Source organism: Acipenser ruthenus, chromosome 18 (assembly GCF_902713425.1).
Source record: "Acipenser ruthenus chromosome 18, fAciRut3.2 maternal haplotype, whole genome shotgun sequence".
NCBI lineage: Eukaryota > Metazoa > Chordata > Actinopteri > Acipenseriformes > Acipenseridae > Acipenser > Acipenser ruthenus.
Window position 1 is genome coordinate 22325956 of NC_081206.1, and position 24000 is coordinate 22349955.

General features: G+C 39.1%; 1 protein-coding gene across 2 annotated transcripts in view; it reads left to right on the forward strand.

Moving 5' to 3' along the window:
- LOC117422529 (neuroblast differentiation-associated protein AHNAK-like) overlaps positions 1 to 23300 on the forward strand; it is a 39584-nt gene extending 16284 nt beyond the window's left edge. For both annotated transcript variants that reach the window (XM_058991558.1, XM_058991559.1), the window contains exons 2-7: positions 956 to 1008; positions 1783 to 1893; positions 2051 to 2161; positions 3045 to 3201; positions 3402 to 3565; positions 4022 to 23300. In XM_058991558.1, the coding sequence (XP_058847541.1) occupies positions 956 to 1008; positions 1783 to 1893; positions 2051 to 2161; positions 3045 to 3201; positions 3402 to 3565; positions 4022 to 22135 (18710 nt within the window). In that variant the 3' untranslated portion in view covers positions 22136 to 23300. The remainder of the gene's footprint in view (positions 1 to 955; positions 1009 to 1782; positions 1894 to 2050; positions 2162 to 3044; positions 3202 to 3401; positions 3566 to 4021) is intronic.
- The last annotated feature ends 700 nt before the right edge of the window (positions 23301 to 24000 follow it).

Genomic DNA, 24000 nt, shown 5'->3' on the forward strand with positions numbered 1-24000 from the left:
GTATTATAGGCGCAGAATGGCATTGTAAAACTGATCATTAAATGCCATCCCCTGTGCACTAGCAGTTTTATATTTCTGCTATTGAGTCTGCAGGGAAGTAAAAGTTCTACCAGATGGTTGTTTGTGTTTCCTGATCCTGCACTGATCTTTAGCCCCCTCTAGTGTCTGCTCTAATAATATCATCAACACCAGGACCTCATTTTGAAGCAAATACAAAAGCAAAGGCACATGAAACTATTGTGACAGCAAGAAACTACTTCATTACAGGAGGAAGCATTTACAATCATTTACAGTGCTCTATTTGATTGTCTCTGGTTTTAGTGCAGCAGTAATTCAAACCATTGATGTATCTAACCAGCTCTAAATTGATGAAAGTAGAGGCACAACGTCAACGTCATAGTAATAGATCGTAGATCACATTTCCGTTCTTTACTATTATTATTATTATTATTTAAAAAGAACAAAGTTAAATACAAAGCAACGTTTTGGACAGAGGGATTTCACACAGCTTATTTCATCCCAGGCACAGTTTTTATTTTTGCAAACATAATTATCAACAACTTCAAATCACTCATGGCTGGTTTCACAGACCCAGATTAGCACTAATCTTCGGCTAAGTAATGTTATTTTAGGTAAAGTAATCCAAAACTAGTGCTAATCGGGGTCTGTGAAACCAGCCAGCAATCAAAAAAGTGTACTGAAGAAGACACTAGTCAAAACATTTGTCTACTTATAATATTGCTTATAGCATGAAAAACTGGAATATTAACTAATATAGTAAAGTACTATTTTCACATGTCACATCTAAATGCACCATCTTTTGGATTTTGCAATAATTGTCTGGGGGGGTCACTTGAAATGAAAATAATATTGTACTATTGATCTCCAACACTAAACAGTTAGGTAAAATATGAACTACCAAATTATTAATATAATTTGTTTCATTTTTTAAAAGGGTCTGGAAGAGAGCTGAAGGGACCTGAACTGGATGAAGAAGGAAATGAATCTGTAAGTGAAAAACACTAATAAACTAAACAAATCAGTTATTCCTAAAACCATAAAATGTGAAAAGGCTGGTTGATTCCCCTAAAACTAAAAGTGAACAGTAAAACTAACCTTTCAACCTCAGATTGTAATCCTGGAAAATAATCTAAGCAGACACAACAAAGAATGATACAGAACACACATAAAGCCATATAACTTTAAGGACGGTTTTTGAAGAGTGTTAACACACATTTGCTTTAAACAGCACTTGACAAAATGACAATAAACTAATAAAACCTCTCTAAAGCAGTTCGAAAAATTGAATCTTTAAAACAAATCCTTAACAAATCGTTCCCTAAAGTTGTATGAACTGGGCCCATAATAGCATATTAAACAAATCAGGAAATATTATGGTAAGAAAATGTACATTATATAAAGTGCCAGACCAGATTTGTGAACTAAAACAAAAAACAATATACATTCCACTGACTGACAGAACCCATACTGCCAAGGATTTTGTTTTAACCAGGTACCTAAATGTTATTTTTTAAAACTGCATTGCATTTGCATGAATAAAAACTGGCAAAAAAAGAGCCAGGCATAAATGGTTTGAGGTTGTTCACTATAAATACTATAGCCGAGACAAACTGCAGGCTTTTATGTATTTTGGTTAGAGTTAATATACTGCACAAAGCTATTACTTAAACCACACAGGAATAAACAACACACTGTCTTCTGATTGTCCTTATTATGTGAAATTCTATTTTGTTTAAAAGATGTAGCCTCTATGTCTTGCAGGTTAATGAAGAATCACCAGAATTCATAGAAGGGGAAAGACCTCGGCCCCAAGGCTCCTCGCCAGTATATGAATACGCAATCAAAGAGGAATACAGAGACTTAGACAAACAGGTATCATGCAACGTTTACAACCCTAAATGCAAACCCTGAATGGAAAGCAGTACCAATGGAAAAAATAAACATTACAGTAACGCAGTTGCTGCAACTATTTCTCTTTAAGAGACAGTGAACTTGAAATCAAAACAGTGCTTATGTTTTTCATCTTCAGGTCGAGGAGGAAATAGATCAGCAAAGTACAGACTATAAAAAAGGAAAAAGAAAAAGTGGACTTGGAGCATTCTTTGAAAAGCACTTCTCTGCAAAAATGAGTCAAACAGAGGTAAGTGTAACATCACAGGTCATCAGCATGATATTCACAAAGGGGTTTATTCTGTAAAAAAAGAAAAAACACATTATCTACACTATTATGGATGAAGTTTTTTTATTTAAGTGATGTGTTGTGTAGTGTAGTATGTGATAAGCCTAGAAGCATAATAATAAAAAGGTTGTATATTATAATTGTAGCTTTATTAAAAATACTGCCCATGCTTTTCAAGAAGAAACTCCATTTTGTACATATTTTAAAAGTTACAGACTGCCTCAGAATGCTGATAAGGAGATCTTTACTGATTAGTCCAGCTGTTTTTTTATTTTTTTATTTTTATTTATTTTATTTATTGGAGACAGAGACTCTACATTACCTTAAATATCATAACACCTTATCTCTCTCTGCCAGCACCAGAAGTCACATGCTACCTACCAGACAAACAATATCCATCTTCTTTATCTTGTATTATTTACAGATTAACCAATGCTTTAAAATTGATTGAACCAGCAACCATATCATTGCTCACCCATTTTCTTGTGTTGGTTCTTTTATTGTTTTCTATACTTTAATTTGGGGGATGCTGGTGTTTTAAATACAATCTATGGATAAAAAAAATTCTGCTTCCTGACTCCAGGATTTGAGAAGCAATACATCCGTCTCCCTGTAGCATTGCATTTTAAATATTGACATATCCTGACTAAAAGCCATGGTTATTATCACTCCTGACAAAAGGGACAGATTTTTCTAAAATACAAAGCTGACCTCAAGAACACTACTGTTGAAACTAATCCTGTAGCCAGATTAACAGTCAACAGAATATATTTGCAATATATTTTGCGCTATGTTTTATATTTCATGTCATTTCAAATTCTTTTCTCCCCCTCTTGTTCTCCAGGAATTTAGGCCTACAGATGAGTCAGATGAAATTGTACAAACTGAAGCTGAAGCATGTGCCAAGGCAATCGTTGTAAGTGGAGGAGGAAAGGAGGGCATATTTGTCGAGCAAGTGATGAAGGATACGCCCGAGTCAAAGGTTCCGAGCATGAGAGAAGGTGCATATTTTGTATCTTTCGTCTGTAAAATTAATTATTTTTCTGTTACAAATAATTTTCACAGTCCGCTTTCCTGTAAAAAAGAAATAAATTGTAAAAACATGAATTATGTCATTAGCTAATTACAACAGTTAACTTCATCACTTTGTCCCTTCAAGGTTCATGCTCATTAATGTTTTTTATTTTTATTTTTAATTTAGGTGATCAAATACTCAGCGCTACAATATATTTTGATGATGTCAAATATGAAGATGCCCTTAAGATTCTGGAGCATGCTGGGCCCTATAAAACGCAGTTCTGTCTGAAACGCAAGTCCCCTGGTGTAACAGACACTGACAGTTCAGCGACTGTGCAACAGCAGGATGTAAGTTTAAGCTGGTCATTAAAATAGATTGAAAAATGTTGCTGGTAACTACCATACAGCTTCTAGAATTACCTTCTCCATTGATTTTTTTTTAAATGGGTAACCAGTACTGTCAGTTTTAAACTATTCCGCTATGCATTGTCAGGAAATAGTCAACTTGAGGATTTAGTAACTTACCATAAATTCAGATTTGTCAGTGAGCTATTTGTCATTTTAAAATATAGTACAAAACCAGTACTAATGCCAACAGAGTACCACTCTAATGCCAACAGATTACCAAGGTAACAACCCCTGGCCAACTAAAACAGATATTTACCAAATTTAAAACCCTACACAAAGGCATGTATAGAAACAATTGGTTTAGAAGTTGTTGATCTTTAAAAGGCAAAACAAAATGCAGCTTTCATTTTTCGGTATGCTATTAATCTCTATTTCCATGCTATTTGACTCCTGTAGGGGGAAACAGACAAAACACTAAAAAGCACATCTGAGGACTCTGCAGGAACAATTGTGGTAAGGGGTAGAGCAAAAACAGCTAGAAGACAAGATGCCAGGATATCATGGCCTAAATTCTCATCATTTACCAAAGGAAAAAGGATGCAGTTCAAAAGGTCCCACAGCACATCAGAAGCAGAGGAACATAAAAAGCTAGATATCAGTCTTTCTAACAGTGACAATGAGTCTCCTAATAAGTCTCAGGAACCTCTAAAAACTAAGAAAAAGCAGAAACTGAAGCTGCCAAGCCTAGGAATGAGGAGCCTAAGGAGCAAATCAGAGGATCAACACGATAAAGAAACCGTAGCAGAAACTTCTGAACATCTGGAATTAATATGCAGCTATCCTGAAGATGATGTATCCGAAGTGCAATCCTCAGAAGATGTTGACATCAGAAAAAGTGAAACAACACAAATCTGTGAATTTGATTCAGATCAAAGAACTGACACTGCAAGAATAAGAAATGAATATTCATTTTCAAATGTCACAGGCCCTGAAGTTGAAATCATCCAACACAAAGCTGAACTCTATGAATTGGATAAAACACTTAAAACAACTAATATTTTCATGTGCGGACCAAAGCTGGATACAGATGTAGAACCCGGAGATGAATTTAAAACTAAAAGAACACCAGAAAAAAAGATAGAAAAGCCTAATCTCAGATCAGAACTAAAGATAAATATCATAGGAAAAGAAAAAACAGATACAAGCCCTGAAGAAGAAGGCAGGTCACCACAAACTTTACTGGTAAAAGCTTCACCTGGCAAGCTGGGCAAAGAACTTCAATTTCAGCTTCAAACAACAGAAACTGGTATCCAAATACCAAAAGAAGTGATTCTAGGAGATGGAGAAAGACAAAATGTTACATCAGAGATGAAGGAGCGTCAACTTGCTATTGATCTAAACCCCCAAGACTCTATCAGATCTAGTATTAAAGTTGATGTTATTAAGCCAAAGATATGTGATGAAACAAAATATGTGGCTATTCTGAAGGAAGAGACTGATGGCAAGGTTAAAATAACAAAAGCAACAGTGCAGGTAGAAGCTCAGACACCACACCTAGATGTTGACCAAGCAAAAGTTCACGAACCAGAAGTAAAATTTAAAACACAGAAAGGGATGGTGCCAAAGTATGATGTTTCACTGGAAAAACTAGAACCCACACTTGAAATGAAAGCCCCCAAAGGCACCAGATATTCTTTTTGTGAAGAAGTATCTACAGACTGTGGTACAGAAAAAGAAATCCAAGCCAGGGATCCAGAGATTCAATTTACTAAGCCCAAAACTGAGGAGTCCCACTCTTTTCGCACAGCTAAAACTTTAATAAAATGTTATGAGGCAAAATTAGGAGTATCTGCTGCTACAGTTCATGCAGAAAAAGGAAATATTCGGATGCCAAAAGAACAACATCGAAGAGGAAATATAGATGTTGACAAGCCAAACAAATCTCAACCTAAAACAGGCAAACAAGAACCAATACTCACACCAGAGGATATCAAGAGACCTTATTTCAATTATGATCTGGAAAGCAAAGAAAGCAAGGAAGCTAGACAAAGCAATATTACCCAATTACCACGGACAGACATTAGAGGTCCACAGTTGGAAATGAGCATGCCAAATACAGAGAGACACATCATACCAACTGAAGAACATGCTCCTAAGTTTGATGTTGATATCAACAATGAAAAAGTAGATATTTCTCTTCCAAAATCTGGGGTCAAGTCTCCAAAAATAGAAGGCAAAATGAGCTTGCCAAAAGCAGAAATCTCTCTTCCAAAGGCAGACATTGATATAGAGGGACCAGAGCTTACAACAAGGGGAACTGACATTGATCTGAGCCTACCAAAACCACAGATACATGTGTCTGCAGCACAAGCTGCTGTTGATATTGAAGGTCCAGATGAAGACATGAAAGCACCTGAGTTAGACATTGATTTGAAGGGTAAAAGAATCAATGTAGAAGGGAAAGAAAGCAAGTTTAAATTGCCCAAAATGCCAGACTTTGATGTTTCACTCCCCAAAGTCAAAGGTCCTGACATTAAATTCAGTCTGCCCAAATCAGAGGCTGACATTGCTTTACCTGAATGTGTTGAAGTCAAGGCTCCTGATGTGGAAATGGAAGCTCCATCTCTTGAGGGATCTGTGGACATCCCTACAATTGAAAAAGAGGGTGGAAAAGGAAAATTCAAGATGCCACAAATGAAAATGCCTAAATTTGGAATTTCAACATCTGGGGTCAAGGTTCCAAAAATAGAAGGCGAACTGAGCTTGCCTAAAGCAGAAATCTCTCTTCCAAAGGCAGACATTGATATACAAGGACCACAGCTTACAACAAGTGGAACTGACATTGATCTGAACCTACCAAAACCACAGATGCATGTGTCTGCAGCACAAGCTGCTGTTGATCTTAAAGGTCCAGATGTAGACATGAAAACACCTGAGTTAGACACTGATATGAAGAGTAAAGTAATCCATGCAGAAGGGAAAGAAAGCAAGTTTAAATTGCCCAAAATGCCAGACTTTGATGTTTCACTCCCCAAAGTCAAAGGTCCTGACATTAAATTCAGTCTGCCCAAATCAGAGGCTGACATTGCTTTACCTGAACGTGTTGAAGTCAAGGCTCCTGATGTGGAATTGGAAGCGCCATCTCTTGAGGGATCTGTGGACATCCCTACAATTGAAAAAGAGGGTGGAAAAGGAAAATTCAAGATGCCACAAATGAAAATGCCTAAATTTGGAATTTCAACATCTGGGGTCAAGGTTCCAAAAATAGAAGGCGAACTGAGCTTGCCAGAAGCAGAAATCTCTCTTCCAAAGGCAAACATTGATATACAAGGACCACAGCTTACAACAAGTGGAACTGACATTGATCTGAATCTACCGAAACCACAGATGCATGTGTCTGCAGCACAAGTTGCTGTTGATCTTAAAGGTCCAGATGTAGACATGAAAGCACCTGAGTTAGACATTGATATGAAGAGTAAAGGAATCCATGTAGAAGCTAAAGAAAGCAAGTTTAAATTGCCCAAAATGCCGGACTTTGATGTTTCACTCCCCAAAGTCAAAGGTCCTGACGTTAAATTCAGTCTGCCCAAATCAGAGGCTGACATTGCTTTACCTGAACGTGTTGAAATCAAGGCTCCTGATGTGGAATTGGAAGCTCCATCTCTTGAGGGATCTGTGGACATCCCTACAATTGAAAAAGAGGGTGGAAAAGGAAAATTCAAGATGCCACAAATGAAAATGCCTAAATTTGGAATTTCAACATCTGGGGTCAAGGTTCCAAAACCAGAAGGCAAACTGAGCTTGCCAGAAGCAGAAATCTCTCTTCCAAAGGCAGACATTGATATACAAGGACCACAGCTTACAACAAGTGGAACTGACATTGATCTGAATCTACCGAAACCACAGATGCATGTGTCTGCAGCACAAGTTGCTGTTGATCTTAAAGGTCCAGATGTAGACATGAAAGCACCCGAGTTAGACATTGATATGAAGAGTAAAGGAATCCATGTAGAAGGGAAAGAAAGCAAGTTTAAATTGCCCAAAATGCCGGACTTTGATGTTTCACTCCCCAAAGTCAAAGGTCCTGACGTTAAATTCAGTCTGCCCAAATCAGAGGCTGACATTGCTTTACCTGAAAGTGTTGAAATCAAGGCTCCTGATGTGGAATTGGAAGCGCCATCTCTTGAGGGATCTGTGGACATCTCTACAATTGAAAAAGAGGGTGGAAAAGGAAAATTCAAGATGCCACAAATGAAAATGCCTAAATTTGGAATTTCAACATCTGGGGTCAAGGTTCCAAAAATAGAAGGCGAACTGAGCTTGCCAGAAGCAGAAATCTCTCTTCCAAAGGCAAACATTGATATACAAGGACCACAGCTTACAACAAGTGGAACTGACATTGATCTGAATCTACCGAAACCACAGATGCATGTGTCTGCAGCACAAGTTGCTGTTGATCTTAAAGGTCCAGATGTAGACATGAAAGCACCTGAGTTAGACATTGATATGAAGAGTAAAGGAATCCATGTAGAAGGGAAAGAAAGCAAGTTTAAATTGCCCAAAATGCCAGACTTTGATGTTTCACTCCCCAAAGTCAAAGGTCCTGACGTTAAATTCAGTCTGCCCAAATCAGAGGCTGACATTGCTTTACCTGAACGTGTTGAAATCAAGGCTCCTGATGTGGAATTGGAAGCTCCATCTCTTGAGGGATCTGTGGACATCTCTACAATTGAAAAAGAGGGTGGAAAAGGAAAATTCAAGATGCCACAAATGAAAATGCCTAAATTTGGAATTTCAACATCTGGGGTCAAGGTTCCAAAACCAGAAGGCAAACTGAGCTTGCCAGAAGCAGAAATCTCTCTTCCAAAGGCAGACATTGATATACAAGGACCACAGCTTACAACAAGTGGAACTGACATTGATCTGAATCTACCGAAACCACAGATGCATGTGTCTGCAGCACAAGTTGCTGTTGATCTTAAAGGTCCAGATGTAGACATGAAAGCACCTGAGTTAGACATTGATATGAAGAGTAAAGGAATCCATGTAGAAGGGAAAGAAAGCAAGTTTAAATTGCCCAAAATGCCAGACTTTGATGTTTCACTCCCCAAAGTCAAAGGTCCTGACATTAAATTCAGTCTGCCCAAATCAGAGGCTGACATTGCTTTACCTGAAAGTGTTGAAATCAAGGCTCCTGATGTGGAATTGGAAGCGCCATCTCTTGAGGGATCTGTGGACATCTCTACAATTGAAAAAGAGGGTGGAAAAGGAAAATTCAAGATGCCACAAATGAAAATGCCTAAATTTGGAATTTCAACATCTGGGGTCAAGGTTCCAAAAATAGAAGGAGAACTGAGCTTGCCAGAAGCAGAAATCTCTCTTCCAAAGGTAAACATTGATATACAAGGACCACAGCTTACAACAAGTGGAACTGCCATTGATCTGAATCTACCGAAACCACAGATGCATGTGTCTGCAGCACAAGTTGCTGTTGATCTTAAAGGTCCAGATGTAGACATGAAAGCACCTGAGTTAGACATTGATATGAAGAGTAAAGGAATCCATGTAGAAGGGAAAGAAAGCAAGTTTAAATTGCCCAAAATGCCAGACTTTGATGTTTCACTCCCCAAAGTCAAAGGTCCTGACGTTAAATTCAGTCTGCCCAAATCAGAGGCTGACATTGCTTTACCTGAACGTGTTGAAATCAAGGCTCCTGAAGTGGAATTGGAAGCTCCATCTCTTGAGGGATCTGTGGACATCTCTACAATTAAAAAAGAGGGTGGAAAAGAAAAATTCAAGATGCCACAAATGAAAATGCCTAAATTTGGAATTTCAACATCTGGGGTCAAGGTTCCAAAAATAGAAGGCGAACTGAGCTTGCCAGAAGCAAAAATCTCTCTTCCAAAGGCAAACATTGATATACAAGGACCACAGCTTACAACAAGTGGAACTGACATTGATCTGAATCTACCGAAACCACAGATGCATGTGTCTGCAGCACAAGTTGCTGTTGATCTTAAAGGTCCAGATGTAGACATGAAAGCACCTGAGTTAGACATTGATATGAAGAGTAAAGGAATCCATGTAGAAGGGAAAGAAAGCAAGTTTAAATTGCCCAAAATGCCAGACTTTGATGTTTCACTCCCCAAAGTCAAAGGTCCTGACATTAAATTCAGTCTGCCCAAATCAGAGGCTGACATTGCTTTACCTGAACGTGTTGAAATCAAGGCTCCTGATGTGGAAATGGAAGCTCCATCTCTTGAGGGATCTGTGGACATCCCTACAATTGAAAAAGAGGAAGGAAAAGGAAAATTCAAGATGCCACAAATGAAAATGCCTAAATTTGGAATTTCAACATCTGGGGTCAAGGTTCCAAAAATAGAAGGCGAACTGAGCTTGCCAAAAGCAGAAATCTCTCTTCCAAAGGCAGACATTGATATACAAGGACCACAGCTTACAACAAGTGGAACTGACATTGATCTGAATCTACCAAAACCACAGATACATGTGTCTGCAGCACAAGCTGCTGTTGATCTTAAAGGTCCAGATGTAGACATGAAAACACCTGAGTTAGACATTGATATGAAGGGTAAAGGAATCCATGTAGAAGGGAAAGAAAGCAAATTTAAAATACCCAAAATGCCAGAGTTTGATCTTTCTCTCCCCAAAGTCAAAGGTCCTGATGTTAAATTGAGTATGCCCAAAGGAGAAATTGATCTCTCTGCACCAAAAACAGAAGTTGAGCTTAAGGGACCAGAGATAGATATTGAAGGTCCATCTGTTGAAGGAGCTGTGGACATCCCTAAAATTGAAACAGAGGGAGGAAAAGGAAAATTCAAAATGCCACACTTTAAAATGCCTACATTTGGCATGTCAACATCTGGGGTGAAGACTCCTAAAGTAGAAGGCGAAGTAAAGTTGCCAAAAGCAGACATTGACTTAAAAGGACCACAGCTAACGTCAGGTGAAACTGACATTGATCTGAACCTTCCTAAACCTGAAATAAATGTGTCTGCAACACAACCTGCTGTTGATCTTAAAGGTTCAGATATAAACATCAAAACACCTGAAGTAGCCTTTGATGTCAAGGGAAAAGTCGATGTAGAAGGGAAAGACAGCAAATTTAAAATGCCCAAAATGCCAGAGTTTGATCTTTCTCTCCCCAAAGTCAAAGGTCCTGATGTTAAATTGAGTATGCCCAAAGGAGAAATTGATCTATCTGCACCAAAAACAGAAGTTGAGCTTAAGGGACCGGAGATAGATATTGAAAGTCCATCTGTTGAAGGGGCTGTGGACATCCCTAAAATTGAAACAGAGGGAGGAAAAGGAAAATTCAAAACGCCACACTTTAAAATGCCTACATTTGGCATGTCAACATCTGGGGTGAAGACTCCTAAAGTAGAAGGCGAAGTAAAGTTGCCAAAAGCAGACATCTCTCTTCCAAAGGCAGACATTGACTTAAAAGGACCACAGCTAACGTCAGGTGGAACTGACATTGATCTGAACCTTCCTAAACCTGTAATAAATGTGTCTGCAACACAACCTGCTGTTGATCTTAAAGGTCCAGATATAGACATCAAAACACCTGAATTAGCCTTTGATGTCAAGGGAAAAGTCGATGTAGAAGGGAAAGACAGCAAATTTAAAATGCCCAAAATGCCAGAGTTTGATCTTTCTCTCCCCAAAGTCAAAGGTCCTGATGTTAAATTGAGTATGCCCAAAGGAGAAATTGATCTCTCTGCACCAAAAACAGAAGTTGAGCTTAAGGGACCGGAGATAGATATTGAAGGTCCATCTGTTGAAGGAGCTGTGGACATCCCTAAAATTGAAACAGAGGGAGGAAAAGGAAAATTCAAAATGCCACACTTTAAAATGCCTACATTTGGCATGTCAACATCTGGGGTGAAGACTCCTAAAGTAGAAGGCGAAGTAAAGTTGCCAAAAGCAGACATCTCTCTTCCAAAGGCAGACATTGACTTAAAAGGACCACAGCTAACGTCAGGTGGAACTGACATTGATCTGAACCTTCCTAAACCTGAAATAAATGTGTCTGCAACACAACCTGCTGTTGATCTTAAAGGACCAGATATAAACATCAAAACACCTGAAGTAGCCTTTGATGTCAAGGGAAAAGTCGATGTAGAAGGGAAAGACAGCAAATTTAAAATGCCCAAAATGCCAGAGTTTGATCTTTCTCTCCCCAAAGTCAAAGGTCCTGATGTTAAATTGAGTATGCCCAAAGGAGAAATTGATCTCTCTGCACCAAAAACAGAAGTTGAGCTTAAGGGACCGGAGATAGATATTGAAGGTCCATCTGTTGAAGGAGCTGTGGACATCCCTAAAATTGAAACAGAGGGAGGAAAAGGAAAATTCAAAATGCCACACTTTAAAATGCCTACATTTGGCATGTCAACATCTGGGGTGAAGACTCCTAAAGTAGAAGGCGAAGTAAAGTTGCCAAAAGCAGACATCTCTCTTCCAAAGGCAGACATTGACTTAAAAGGACCACAGCTAACGTCAGGTGGAACTGACATTGATCTGAACCTTCCTAAACCTGAAATAAATGTGTCTGCAACACAACCTGCTGTTGATCTTAAAGGACCAGATATAAACATCAAAACACCTGAAGTAGCCTTTGATGTCAAGGGAAAAGTCGATGTAGAAGGGAAAGACAGCAAATTTAAAATGCCCAAAATGCCAGAGTTTGATCTTTCTCTCCCCAAAGTCAAAGGTCCTGATTTTAAATTGAGTATGCCCAAAGGAGAAATTGATCTCTCTGCACCAAAAACAGAAGTTGAGCTTAAGGGACCGGAGATAGATATTGAAGGTCCATCTGTTGAAGGAGCTGTGGACATCCCTAAAATTGAAACAGAGGGAGGAAAAGGAAAATTCAAAATGCCACACTTTAAAATGCCTACATTTGGCATGTCAACATCTGGGGTGAAGACTCCTAAAGTAGAAGGCGAAGTAAAGTTGCCAAAAGCAGACATCTCTCTTCCAAAGGCAGACATTGACTTAAAAGGACCACAGCTAACGTCAGGTGGAACTGACATTGATCTGAACCTTCCTAAACCTGAATTAAATGTGTCTGCAACACAACCTGCTGTTGATCTGAAAGGTCCAGATATAGACATCAAAACACCTGAATTAGCCTTTGATGTCAAGGGAAAAGTCGATGTAGAAGGGAAAGACAGCAAATTTAAAATGCCCAAAATGCCAGAGTTTGATCTTTCTCTCCCCAAAGTCAAAGGTCCTGATGTTAAATTGAGTATGCCCAAAGGAGAAATTGATCTCTCTGCACCAAAAACAGAAGTTGAGCTTAAGGGACCGGAGATAGATATTGAAGGTCCATCTGTTGAAGGAGCTGTGGACATCCCTAAAATTGAAACAGAGGGAGGAAAAGGAAAATTCAAAATGCCACACTTTAAAATGCCTACATTTGGCATGTCAACATCTGGGGTGAAGACTCCTAAAGTAGAAGGCGAAGTAAAGTTGCCAAAAGCAGACATCTCTCTTCCAAAGGCAGACATTGACTTAAAAGGACCACAGCTAACGTCAGGTGGAACTGACATTGATCTGAACCTTCCTAAACCTGAAATAAATGTGTCTGCTACACAACCTGCTGTTGATCTTAATGGTCCAGATATATACATCAAAACACCTGAAGTAGCCTTTGATGTCAAGGGAAAAGTCGATGTAGAAGGGAAAGACAGCAAATTTAAAATGCCCAAAATGCCAGAGTTTGATCTTTCTCTCCCCAAAGTCAAAGGTCCTGATGTTAAATTGAGTATGCCCAAAGGAGAAATTGATCTCTCTGCACCAAAAACAGAAGTTGAGCTTAAGGGACCGGAGATAGATATTGAAGGTCCATCTGTTGAAGGAGCTGTGGACATCCCTAAAATTGAAACAGAGGGAGGAAAAGGAAAATTCAAAATGCCACACTTTAAAATGCCTACATTTGGCATGTCAACATCTGGGGTGAAGACTCCTAAAGTAGAAGGCGAAGTAAAGTTGCCAAAAGCAGACATCTCTCTTCCAAAGGCAGACATTGACTTAAAAGGACCACAGCTAACGTCAGGTGGAACTGACATTGATCTGAACCTTCCTAAACCTGAAATAAATGTGTCTGCAACACAACCTGCTGTTGATCTTAAAGGTCCAGATATAAACATCAAAACACCTGAAGTAGCCTTTGATGTCAAGGGAAAAGTCGATGTAGAAGGGAAAGACAGCAAATTTAAAATGCCCAAAATGCCAGAGTTTGATCTTTCTCTCCCCAAAGTCAAAGGTCCTGATGTTAAATTGAGTATGCCCAAAGGAGAAATTGATCTCTCTGCACCAAAAACAGAAGTTGAGCTTAAGGGACCGGAGATAGATATTGAAGGTCCATCTGTTGAAGGAGCTGTGGACATCCCTAAAATTGAAACAGAGGGAGGAAAAGGAAAATTCAAAATGCCACACTTTAAAATGCCTACATTTGGCATGTCAACATCTGGGGTGAAGACTCCTAAAGTAGAAGGCGAAGTAAAGTTGCCAAAAGCAGACATCTCTCTTCCAAAGGCAGACATTGACTTAAAAGGACCACAGCTAACGTCAGGTGGAACTGACATTGATCTGAACCTTCCTAAACCTGAAATAAATGTGTCTGCTACACAACCTGCTGTTGATCTTAATGGTCCAGATATAGACATCAAAACACCTGAAGTAGCCTTTGATGTCAAGGGAAAAGTCGATGTAGAAGGGAAAGACAGCAAATTTAAAATGCCCAAAATGCCAGAGTTTGATCTTTCTCTCCCCAAAGTCAAAGGTCCTGATTTTAAATTGAGTATGCCCAAAGGAGAAATTGATCTCTCTGCACCAAAAACAGAAGTTGAGCTTAAGGGACCGGAGATAGATATTGAAGGTCCATCTGTTGAAGGAGCTGTGGACATCCCTAAAATTGAAACAGAGGGAGGAAAAGGAAAATTCAAAATGCCACACTTTAAAATGCCTACATTTGGCATGTCAACATCTGGGGTGAAGACTCCTAAAGTAGAAGGCGAAGTAAAGTTGCCAAAAGCAGACATCTCTCTTCCAAAGGCAGACATTGACTTAAAAGGACCACAGCTAACGTCAGGTGGAACTGACATTGATCTGAACCTTCCTAAACCTGAATTAAATGTGTCTGCAACACAACCTGCTGTTGATCTGAAAGGTCCAGATATAGACATCAAAACACCTGAATTAGCCTTTGATGTCAAGGGAAAAGTCGATGTAGAAGGGAAAGACAGCAAATTTAAAATGCCCAAAATGCCAGAGTTTGATCTTTCTCTCCCCAAAGTCAAAGGTCCTGATGTTAAATTGAGTATGCCCAAAGGAGAAATTGATCTCTCTGCACCAAAAACAGAAGTTGAGCTTAAGGGACCGGAGATAGATATTGAAGGTCCATCTGTTGAAGGAGCTATGGACATCCCTAAAATTGAAACAGAGGGAGGAAAAGGAAAATTCAAAATGCCACACTTTAAAATGCCTACATTTGGCATGTCAACATCTGGGGTGAAGACTCCTAAAGTAGAAGGCGAAGTAAAGTTGCCAAAAGCAGACATCTCTCTTCCAAAGGCAGACATTGACTTAAAAGGACCACAGCTAACATCTGGTGGAACTGACATTGATCTGAACCTTCCTAAACCTGAAATAAATGTGTCTGCAACACAACCTGCTGTTGATCTTAAAGGTCCAGATATAAACATCAAAACACCTGAAGTAGCCTTTGATGTCAAGGGAAAAGTCGATGTAGAAGGGAAAGACAGCAAATTTAAAATGCCCAAAATGCCAGAGTTTGATCTTTCTCTCCCCAAAGTCAAAGGTCCTGATGTTAAATTGAGTATGCCCAAAGGAGAAATTGATCTCTCTGCACCAAAAACAGAAGTTGAGCTTAAGGGACCGGAGATAGATATTGAAGGTCCATCTGTTGAAGGAGCTGTGGACATCCCTAAAATTGAAACAGAGGGAGGAAAAGGAAAATTCAAAATGCCACACTTTAAAATGCCTACATTTGGCATGTCAACATCTGGGGTGAAGACTCCTAAAGTAGAAGGCGAAGTAAAGTTGCCAAAAGCAGACATCTCTCTTCCAAAGGCAGACATTGACTTAAAAGGACCACAGCTAACGTCAGGTGGAACTGACATTGATCTGAACCTTCCTAAACCTGAAATAAATGTGTCTGCTACACAACCTGCTGTTGATCTTAATGGTCCAGATATAGACATCAAAACACCTGAAGTAGCCTTTGATGTCAAGGGAAAAGTCGATGTAGAAGGGAAAGACAGCAAATTTAAAATGCCCAAAATGCCAGAGTTTGATCTTTCTCTCCCCAAAGTCAAAGGTCCTGATTTTAAATTGAGTATGCCCAAAGGAGAAATTGATCTCTCTGCACCAAAAACAGAAGTTGAGCTTAAGGGACCGGAGATAGATATTGAAGGTCCATCTGTTGAAGGAGCTGTGGACATCCCTAAAATTGAAACAGAGGGAGGAAAAGGAAAATTCAAAATGCCACACTTTAAAATGCCTACATTTGGCATGTCAACATCTGGGGTGAAGACTCCTAAAGTAGAAGGCGAAGTAAAGTTGCCAAAAGCAGACATCTCTCTTCCAAAGGCAGACATTGACTTAAAAGGACCACAGCTAACGTCAGGTGGAACTGACATTGATCTGAACCTTCCTAAACCTGTAATAAATGTGTCTGCAACACAACCTGCTGTTGATCTGAAAGGTCCAGATATAAACATCAAAACACCTGAATTAGGCTTTGATGTCAAGGGAAAAGTCGATGTAGAAGGGAAAGACAGCAAATTTAAAATGCCCAAAATGCCAGAGTTTGATCTTTCTCTCCCCAAAGTCAAAGGTCCTGATTTTAAATTGAGTATGCCCAAAGGAGAAATTGATCTCTCTGCACCAAAAACAGAAGTTGAGCTTAAGGGACCGGAGATAGATATTGAAGGACCATCTGTTGAAGCAGATGTGGACATCCCTAAAATTGAAACAGAGGGAGGAAAAGGAAAATTCAAAATGCCACACTTTAAAATGCCTACATTTGGCATGTCAACATCTGGGGTGAAGACTCCTAAAGTAGAAGGCGAAGTAAAGTTGCCAAAAGCAGACATCTCTCTTCCAAAGGCAGACATTGACTTAAAAGGACCACAGCTAATGTCAGGTGGAACTGACATTGATCTGAACCTTCCTAAACCTGAAATAAATGTGTCTGCAACACAACCTGCTGTTGATCTCAAAGGTCCAGATATAGACATCAAAACACCTGAAGTAGCCTTTGATGTCAAGGGAAAAGTCGATGTAGAAGGGAAAGACAGCAAATTTAAAATGCCCAAAATGCCAGAGTTTGATCTTTCTCTCCCCAAAGTCAAAGGTCCTGATGTTAAATTGAGTATGCCCAAAGGAGAAATTGATCTCTCTGCACCAAAAACAGAAGTTGAGCTTAAGGGACCGGAGATAGATATTGAAGGTCCATCTGTTGAAGGAGCTGTGGACATCCCTAAAATTGAAACAGAGGGAGGAAAAGGAAAATTCAAAATGCCACACTTTAAAATGCCTACATTTGGCATGTCAACATCTGGGGTGAAGACTCCTAAAGTAGAAGGCGAAGTAAAGTTGCCAAAAGCAGACATCTCTCTTCCAAAGGCAGACATTGACTTAAAAGGACCACAGCTAACATCTGGTGGAACTGACATTGATCTGAACCTTCCTAAACCTGAAATAAATGTGTCTGCAACACAACCTGCTGTTGATCTTAAAGGTCCAGATATAAACATCAAAACACCTGAAGTAGCCTTTGATGTCAAGGGAAAAGTCGATGTAGAAGGGAAAGACAGCAAATTTAAAATGCCCAAAATGCCAGAGTTTGATCTTTCTCTCCCCAAAGTCAAAGGTCCTGATGTTAAATTGAGTATGCCCAAAGGAGAAATTGATCTCTCTGCACCAAAAACAGAAGTTGAGCTTAAGGGACCGGAGATAGATATTGAAGGTCCATCTGTTGAAGGAGCTGTGGACATCCCTAAAATTGAAACAGAGGGAGGAAAAGGAAAATTCAAAATGCCACACTTTAAAATGCCTACATTTGGCATGTCAACATCTGGGGTGAAGACTCCTAAAGTAGAAGGCGAAGTAAAGTTGCCAAAAGCAGACATCTCTCTTCCAAAGGCAGACATTGACTTAAAAGGACCACAGCTAACGTCAGGTGGAACTGACATTGATCTGAACCTTCCTAAACCTGAAATAAATGTGTCTGCTACACAACCTGCTGTTGATCTTAATGGTCCAGATATAGACATCAAAACACCTGAAGTAGCCTTTGATGTCAAGGGAAAAGTCGATGTAGAAGGGAAAGACAGCAAATTTAAAATGCCCAAAATGCCAGAGTTTGATCTTTCTCTCCCCAAAGTCAAAGGTCCTGATTTTAAATTGAGTATGCCCAAAGGAGAAATTGATCTCTCTGCACCAAAAACAGAAGTTGAGCTTAAGGGACCGGAGATAGATATTGAAGGTCCATCTGTTGAAGGAGCTGTGGACATCCCTAAAATTGAAACAGAGGGAGGAAAAGGAAAATTCAAAATGCCACACTTTAAAATGCCTACATTTGGCATGTCAACATCTGGGGTGAAGACTCCTAAAGTAGAAGGCGAAGTAAAGTTGCCAAAAGCAGACATCTCTCTTCCAAAGGCAGACATTGACTTAAAAGGACCACAGCTAACGTCAGGTGGAACTGACATTGATCTGAACCTTCCTAAACCTGTAATAAATGTGTCTGCAACACAACCTGCTGTTGATCTGAAAGGTCCAGATATAAACATCAAAACACCTGAATTAGGCTTTGATGTCAAGGGAAAAGTCGATGTAGAAGGGAAAGACAGCAAATTTAAAATGCCCAAAATGCCAGAGTTTGATCTTTCTCTCCCCAAAGTCAAAGGTCCTGATTTTAAATTGAGTATGCCCAAAGGAGAAATTGATCTCTCTGCACCAAAAACAGAAGTTGAGCTTAAGGGACCGGAGATAGATATTGAAGGACCATCTGTTGAAGCAGATGTGGACATCCCTAAAATTGAAACAGAGGGAGGAAAAGGAAAATTCAAAATGCCACACTTTAAAATGCCTACATTTGGCATGTCAACATCTGGGGTGAAGACTCCTAAAGTAGAAGGCGAAGTAAAGTTGCCAAAAGCAGACATCTCTCTTCCAAAGGCAGACATTGACTTAAAAGGACCACAGCTAATGTCAGGTGGAACTGACATTGATCTGAACCTTCCTAAACCTGAAATAAATGTGTCTGCAACACAACCTGCTGTTGATCTCAAAGGTCCAGATATAGACATCAAAACACCTGAAGTAGCCTTTGATGTCAAGGGAAAAGTCGATGTAGAAGGGAAAGACAGCAAATTTAAAATGCCCAAAATGCCAGAGTTTGATCTTTCTCTCCCCAAAGTCAAAGGTCCTGATGTTAAATTGAGTATGCCCAAAGGAGAAATTGATCTCTCTGCACCAAAAACAGAAGTTGAGCTTAAGGGACCGGAGATAGATATTGAAGGTCCATCTGTTGAAGGAGCTGTGGACATCCCTAAAATTGAAACAGAGGGAGGAAAAGGAAAATTCAAAATGCCACACTTTAAAATGCCTACATTTGGCATGTCAACATCTGGGGTGAAGACTCCTAAAGTAGAAGGCGAAGTAAAGTTGCCAAAAGCAGACATCTCTCTTCCAAAGGCAGACATTGACTTAAAAGGACCACAGCTAACGTCAGGTGAAACTGACATTGATCTGAACCTTCCTAAACCTGAAATAAATGTGTCTGCAACACAACCTGCTGTTGATCTTAAAGGTCCAGATATAGACATCAAAACACCTGAAGTAGCCTTTGATGTCAAGGGAAAAGTCGATGTAGAAGGGAAAGACAGCAAATTTAAAATGCCCAAAATGCCAGAGTTTGATCTTTCTCTCCCCAAAGTCAAAGGTCCTGATGTTAAATTGAGTATGCCCAAAGGAGAAATTGATCTCTCTGCACCAAAAACAGAAGTTGAGCTTAAGGGACCGGAGATAGATATTGAAGGTCCATCTGTTGAAGGAGCTGTGGACATCCCTAAAATTGAAACAGAGGGAGGAAAAGGAAAATTCAAAATGCCACACTTTAAAATGCCTACATTTGGCATGTCAACATCTGGGGTGAAGACTCCTAAAGTAGAAGGTGAAGTAAAGTTGCCAAAAGCAGACATCTCTCTTCCAAAGGCAGACATTGACTTAAAAGGACCACAGCTAACGTCAGGTGAAACTGACATTGATCTGAACCTTCCTAAACCTGAAATAAATGTGTCTGCAACACAACCTGCTGTTGATCTTAAAGGTCCAGATATAGACATCAAAACACCTGAATTAGCCTTTGATGTCAAGGGAAAAGTCAATGTAGAAGGGAAAGACAGCAAATTTAAAATGCCCAAAATGCCAGAGTTTGATCTTTCTCTCCCCAAAGTCAAAGGTCCTGATGTTAAATTGAGTATGCCCAAAGGAGAAATTGATCTCTCTGCACCAAAAACAGAAGTTGAGCTTAAGGGACCGGAGATAGATATTGAAGGTCCATCTGTTGAAGGAGCTGTGGACATCCCTAAAATTGAAACAGAGGGAGGAAAAGGAAAATTCAAAATGCCACACTTTAAAATGCCTACATTTGGCATGTCAACATCTGGGGTGAAGACTCCTAAAGTAGAAGGCGAAGTAAAGTTGCCAAAAGCAGACATCTCTCTTCCAAAGGCAGACATTGACTTAAAAGGACCACAGCTAACGTCAGGTGGAACTGACATTGATCTGAACCTTCCTAAACCTGAAATAAATGTGTCTGCAACACAACCTGCTGTTGATCTTAATGGTCCAGATATAGACATCAAAACACCTGAATTAGCCTTTGATGTCAAGGGGAAAGTCGATGTAGAAGGGAAAGACAGCAAATTTAAAATGCCCAAAATGCCAGGTTCTGAAATAGAGTGCAGCATATCAAAACCAGACTTTGATATACCTTTGCCAAAATCAGAAGCAGGCACCAAAGGACCACAGTTAAAGACAAGTGAACTTTTACCAGAAAATGTTGAGGCTGATGAAAAAGATCCCCATCAAACATCAGACATCAAAATGGACTCAGGGGGGAAGCATACATTATCCAAAATACGCCTGCCAGGGTTTGGAGAATTGTTTAAAGGGCTAGATCTTGAATTTCATTTGCCTAATTTAGATCCTGATGCTTCTTCACCAGAAACAGAGGAAGTAAATTTGCCAGCAGACAAAACTGCTCACGCTGAGGTAAATGATGGTATATCCAATGTCCTTGGAGAGGTGATTGTTGGAACACCTGTAGTTCAAATTTCTCAGCAAGACACAGCAAAACAAGCAAAACAAAAAAGAACAAAAGTTGTGCCAGACTCAAGTTTAGATACAGCTTCTGAGTCTAAGGATAAAGACAGCACAAAAAATAAGGAGAAGTCTGGTAAATTTACGTTTAGATTTCCGAGGCTAGGTTTTACCGATTCTTCTGAAGAAAGCAACAAGACAGAAACAATAAGTGCTGTCAATGATTCAAAAGAGAAGGCTTCAGAAACTACTGAAAAAAATGAAACCACGTCAAAAACCACATCAAAAAGTGAAAAAAGTGGTTGGTTTACTTTTCCAAAACGAGGGCATTCCTCTCCTTCAAAAAAGGCTAAGGATTCTGATAAAGAGAAGCTTGGCACCCCTACGGAAGAGTTAAGCGGAAGCTTAGCTGCTGATGTTGATGTTGTTCAAAGAGATGTCAAATCAACTGAAGGCCTGCAGGGTGTTGATTCCAGCACTGCTAATGAATCAATTGGTACTCCTTCAAAAGTTACTGTGAGATACACAAAACCTGACATCTTGATAGCTGGCCATGATGTGAAGGTTCCCAGTGATATTATTACGTCAACAGCCAGAACAGAATTAATTCTACTAGAACCAAAATTACCTGAAAAAATAAATATCACCACTGTTCCCTCATCAGGAGATCAATCACAACAGTGCGCAGTGACCAGTGCCCAAACTGTGAAAGGGGATACAACAACGCCAGGCAAAATAACAACCTTTAAGTCTTCCACACAAAAAGGCACACCTACCATCGAACATTCAACAGTTATCACTAGAGTTCAAACAGAATGCAAATTACCTGTAGAAAAAGTTACTGTGAAACTGGGCTCTGCACCTTGGCTGCCTGAAGAAACAGCTCAAACGAGTTTTAATGTGCCCACAGAAAAGTGTGTCTCAGTTGAAAGGCATGTTGTGAAACAAAGATTTGGTGAGGAGAAGGAAACAGTTGTGATAACCAAAGGAATTCCATCACAGCAAGGGTATACAGCTTCAGGAAAAGTACTCTCAGAGGAGGCAATTTCGTCACTCCAAAGGCTAAAAGACACAATGCACTCTGAAAAAATGAAGTTCTTTGAAACTTCAGAAACGCCTACAGCAGCATCAAGCAGCGATGCAACAGTAGAAAAAGAGTCTCAAAAGAGTGCTAATGGCAAAAAGAAGTAGGCACACATTTAAAAGGCTATTGTTTCCTCCTGTCATTGCTTTGGACTTATTGTATCTCTCACTATTAAACTGTCTTATGGAGTGATCTCTGCAAACATGTAAGTGTTTAAGGCTAGAGCTATGCTATAAAATGGCTAGTAATATACATTTAACTTACTCTTAAGATTATGTTAGCTCATACTATATATTTGTTTATTAAGGATGATTGACAATGCTATACCTGTTCTACATCTAGTACAATATCACTGACCTTAATTACAGAGCTACTACACTGTATACTACACATATGGTAAAGTTAAACATACACTCCTTACAAACATGTAAAGACCTGTACCCTAACATGAAGCATGCAATACTGTACTGTGAAAAATACAACACAACAGGTAGGGAAGTTAATTTGGTGTATGGCTTAAGACTGTTACTTTTAATAAAAAAATAAATAAAAAAAAAACATAAATATACGGTATATTACAGTATGATGGAGTTAAAAGAGTCAGTTAATATAATCAGTTTAGATAAATGACATTCAAATTTTATTTGAGGATTTTTAAAAAAATCGAAAGCATTGGTTTATGAGGCTGGCTATGAAATTGTTTTAAAGTGTATAAAGTGTGGAAACATTTGGTGTAAATATACTGTATGCGTTATTTCTTAGGCCTACTGCAGTTTACTTTATTGCTAGAACCACCTTTATTTTTCTGCTTGATCTGTATTAATGCAATCAATATATTTGAAAATGAATATTCAATAAAGTATATTAAAAAAATAAATAAAAAAAAAATAGTGTTCTGTGGGCTTATTGTATAAGACTGTGGACCATGTGAATGCATTTTACGCTGTAACAGTTATCCATTTTAGAACTGAATAAGTCTTTATCTGACCTAACCTGGTTGTGAGCTGAAGAGTCCTAACTGACAGGCATTTCAACTCTGGCTCTATCCTTTGTACATGTACCATATAATTGCAGAACAAGGCGTATGGGCTTATATTTGGGTGTATTTTGTTTTTTTTCTGTGAAAATGCAGTTACCGTACTTGTTTGGTTTTGTATGTTAACCCAAGATGTGTGGGAGCTAAGATGTTTACAAAGTTGCATCACTATAGAACAGCATAGCTTGCAAAATTGATACAAAAAAATATATTAAAGTCTATGAATTCCTAATAAATCTATTCATTTCTTGTCAGCTCTTTTTCATAAGTGCATAAAATCACATCCACTAGATGAGGCCAGCAGATTTGAAAGGTCATATTGTCACATAATACACATACATATGAATTATTACAAAATATATTATGATTTTATCCTAAATTATCACCACATTTTTGTTTCCTAGGGAAGTCACTTAGGTGATTGAAATGCTATTGCACTGCTGAATATGGTACTGAAATGTTTAACATTACATTTTTACATATATACTGATGTGACAGAGAGCGAATGAATTCTAGTCAACAATCTCCCTCCCAACCTGTGACGGCACGGTATAACAGGAACAGTGTGCCCCGAACTGGATGGTTTGACAGTTCATTCCAGGGTCAGTTGGAAGTCGGCCATCCAGAAAGGGGGCGGAGCCACAATACCAGAAGTCATTGCCTTAATGAAGTAGGCGATGTGTCAGTCACGGATTGGAGGATACGTGATTGGACTTGCCACCGAAGGAGGCGTGACTAAAGGTATTTCAGGGGATGTGGCCAAGCAATCTGTTCCTTTGTTATAGTTATGGACGGACCTGTAGAAGGAATACAGAGATAAAATAACTGTGAGTGCTGTATTTTGTTTGTGTTTATAACTGTTTATTTGTAATTATTAGATGGCTAAACACCCGGGAGCTGTCGCTGTCACTAATCACTGTGTATTCACCACCAGTA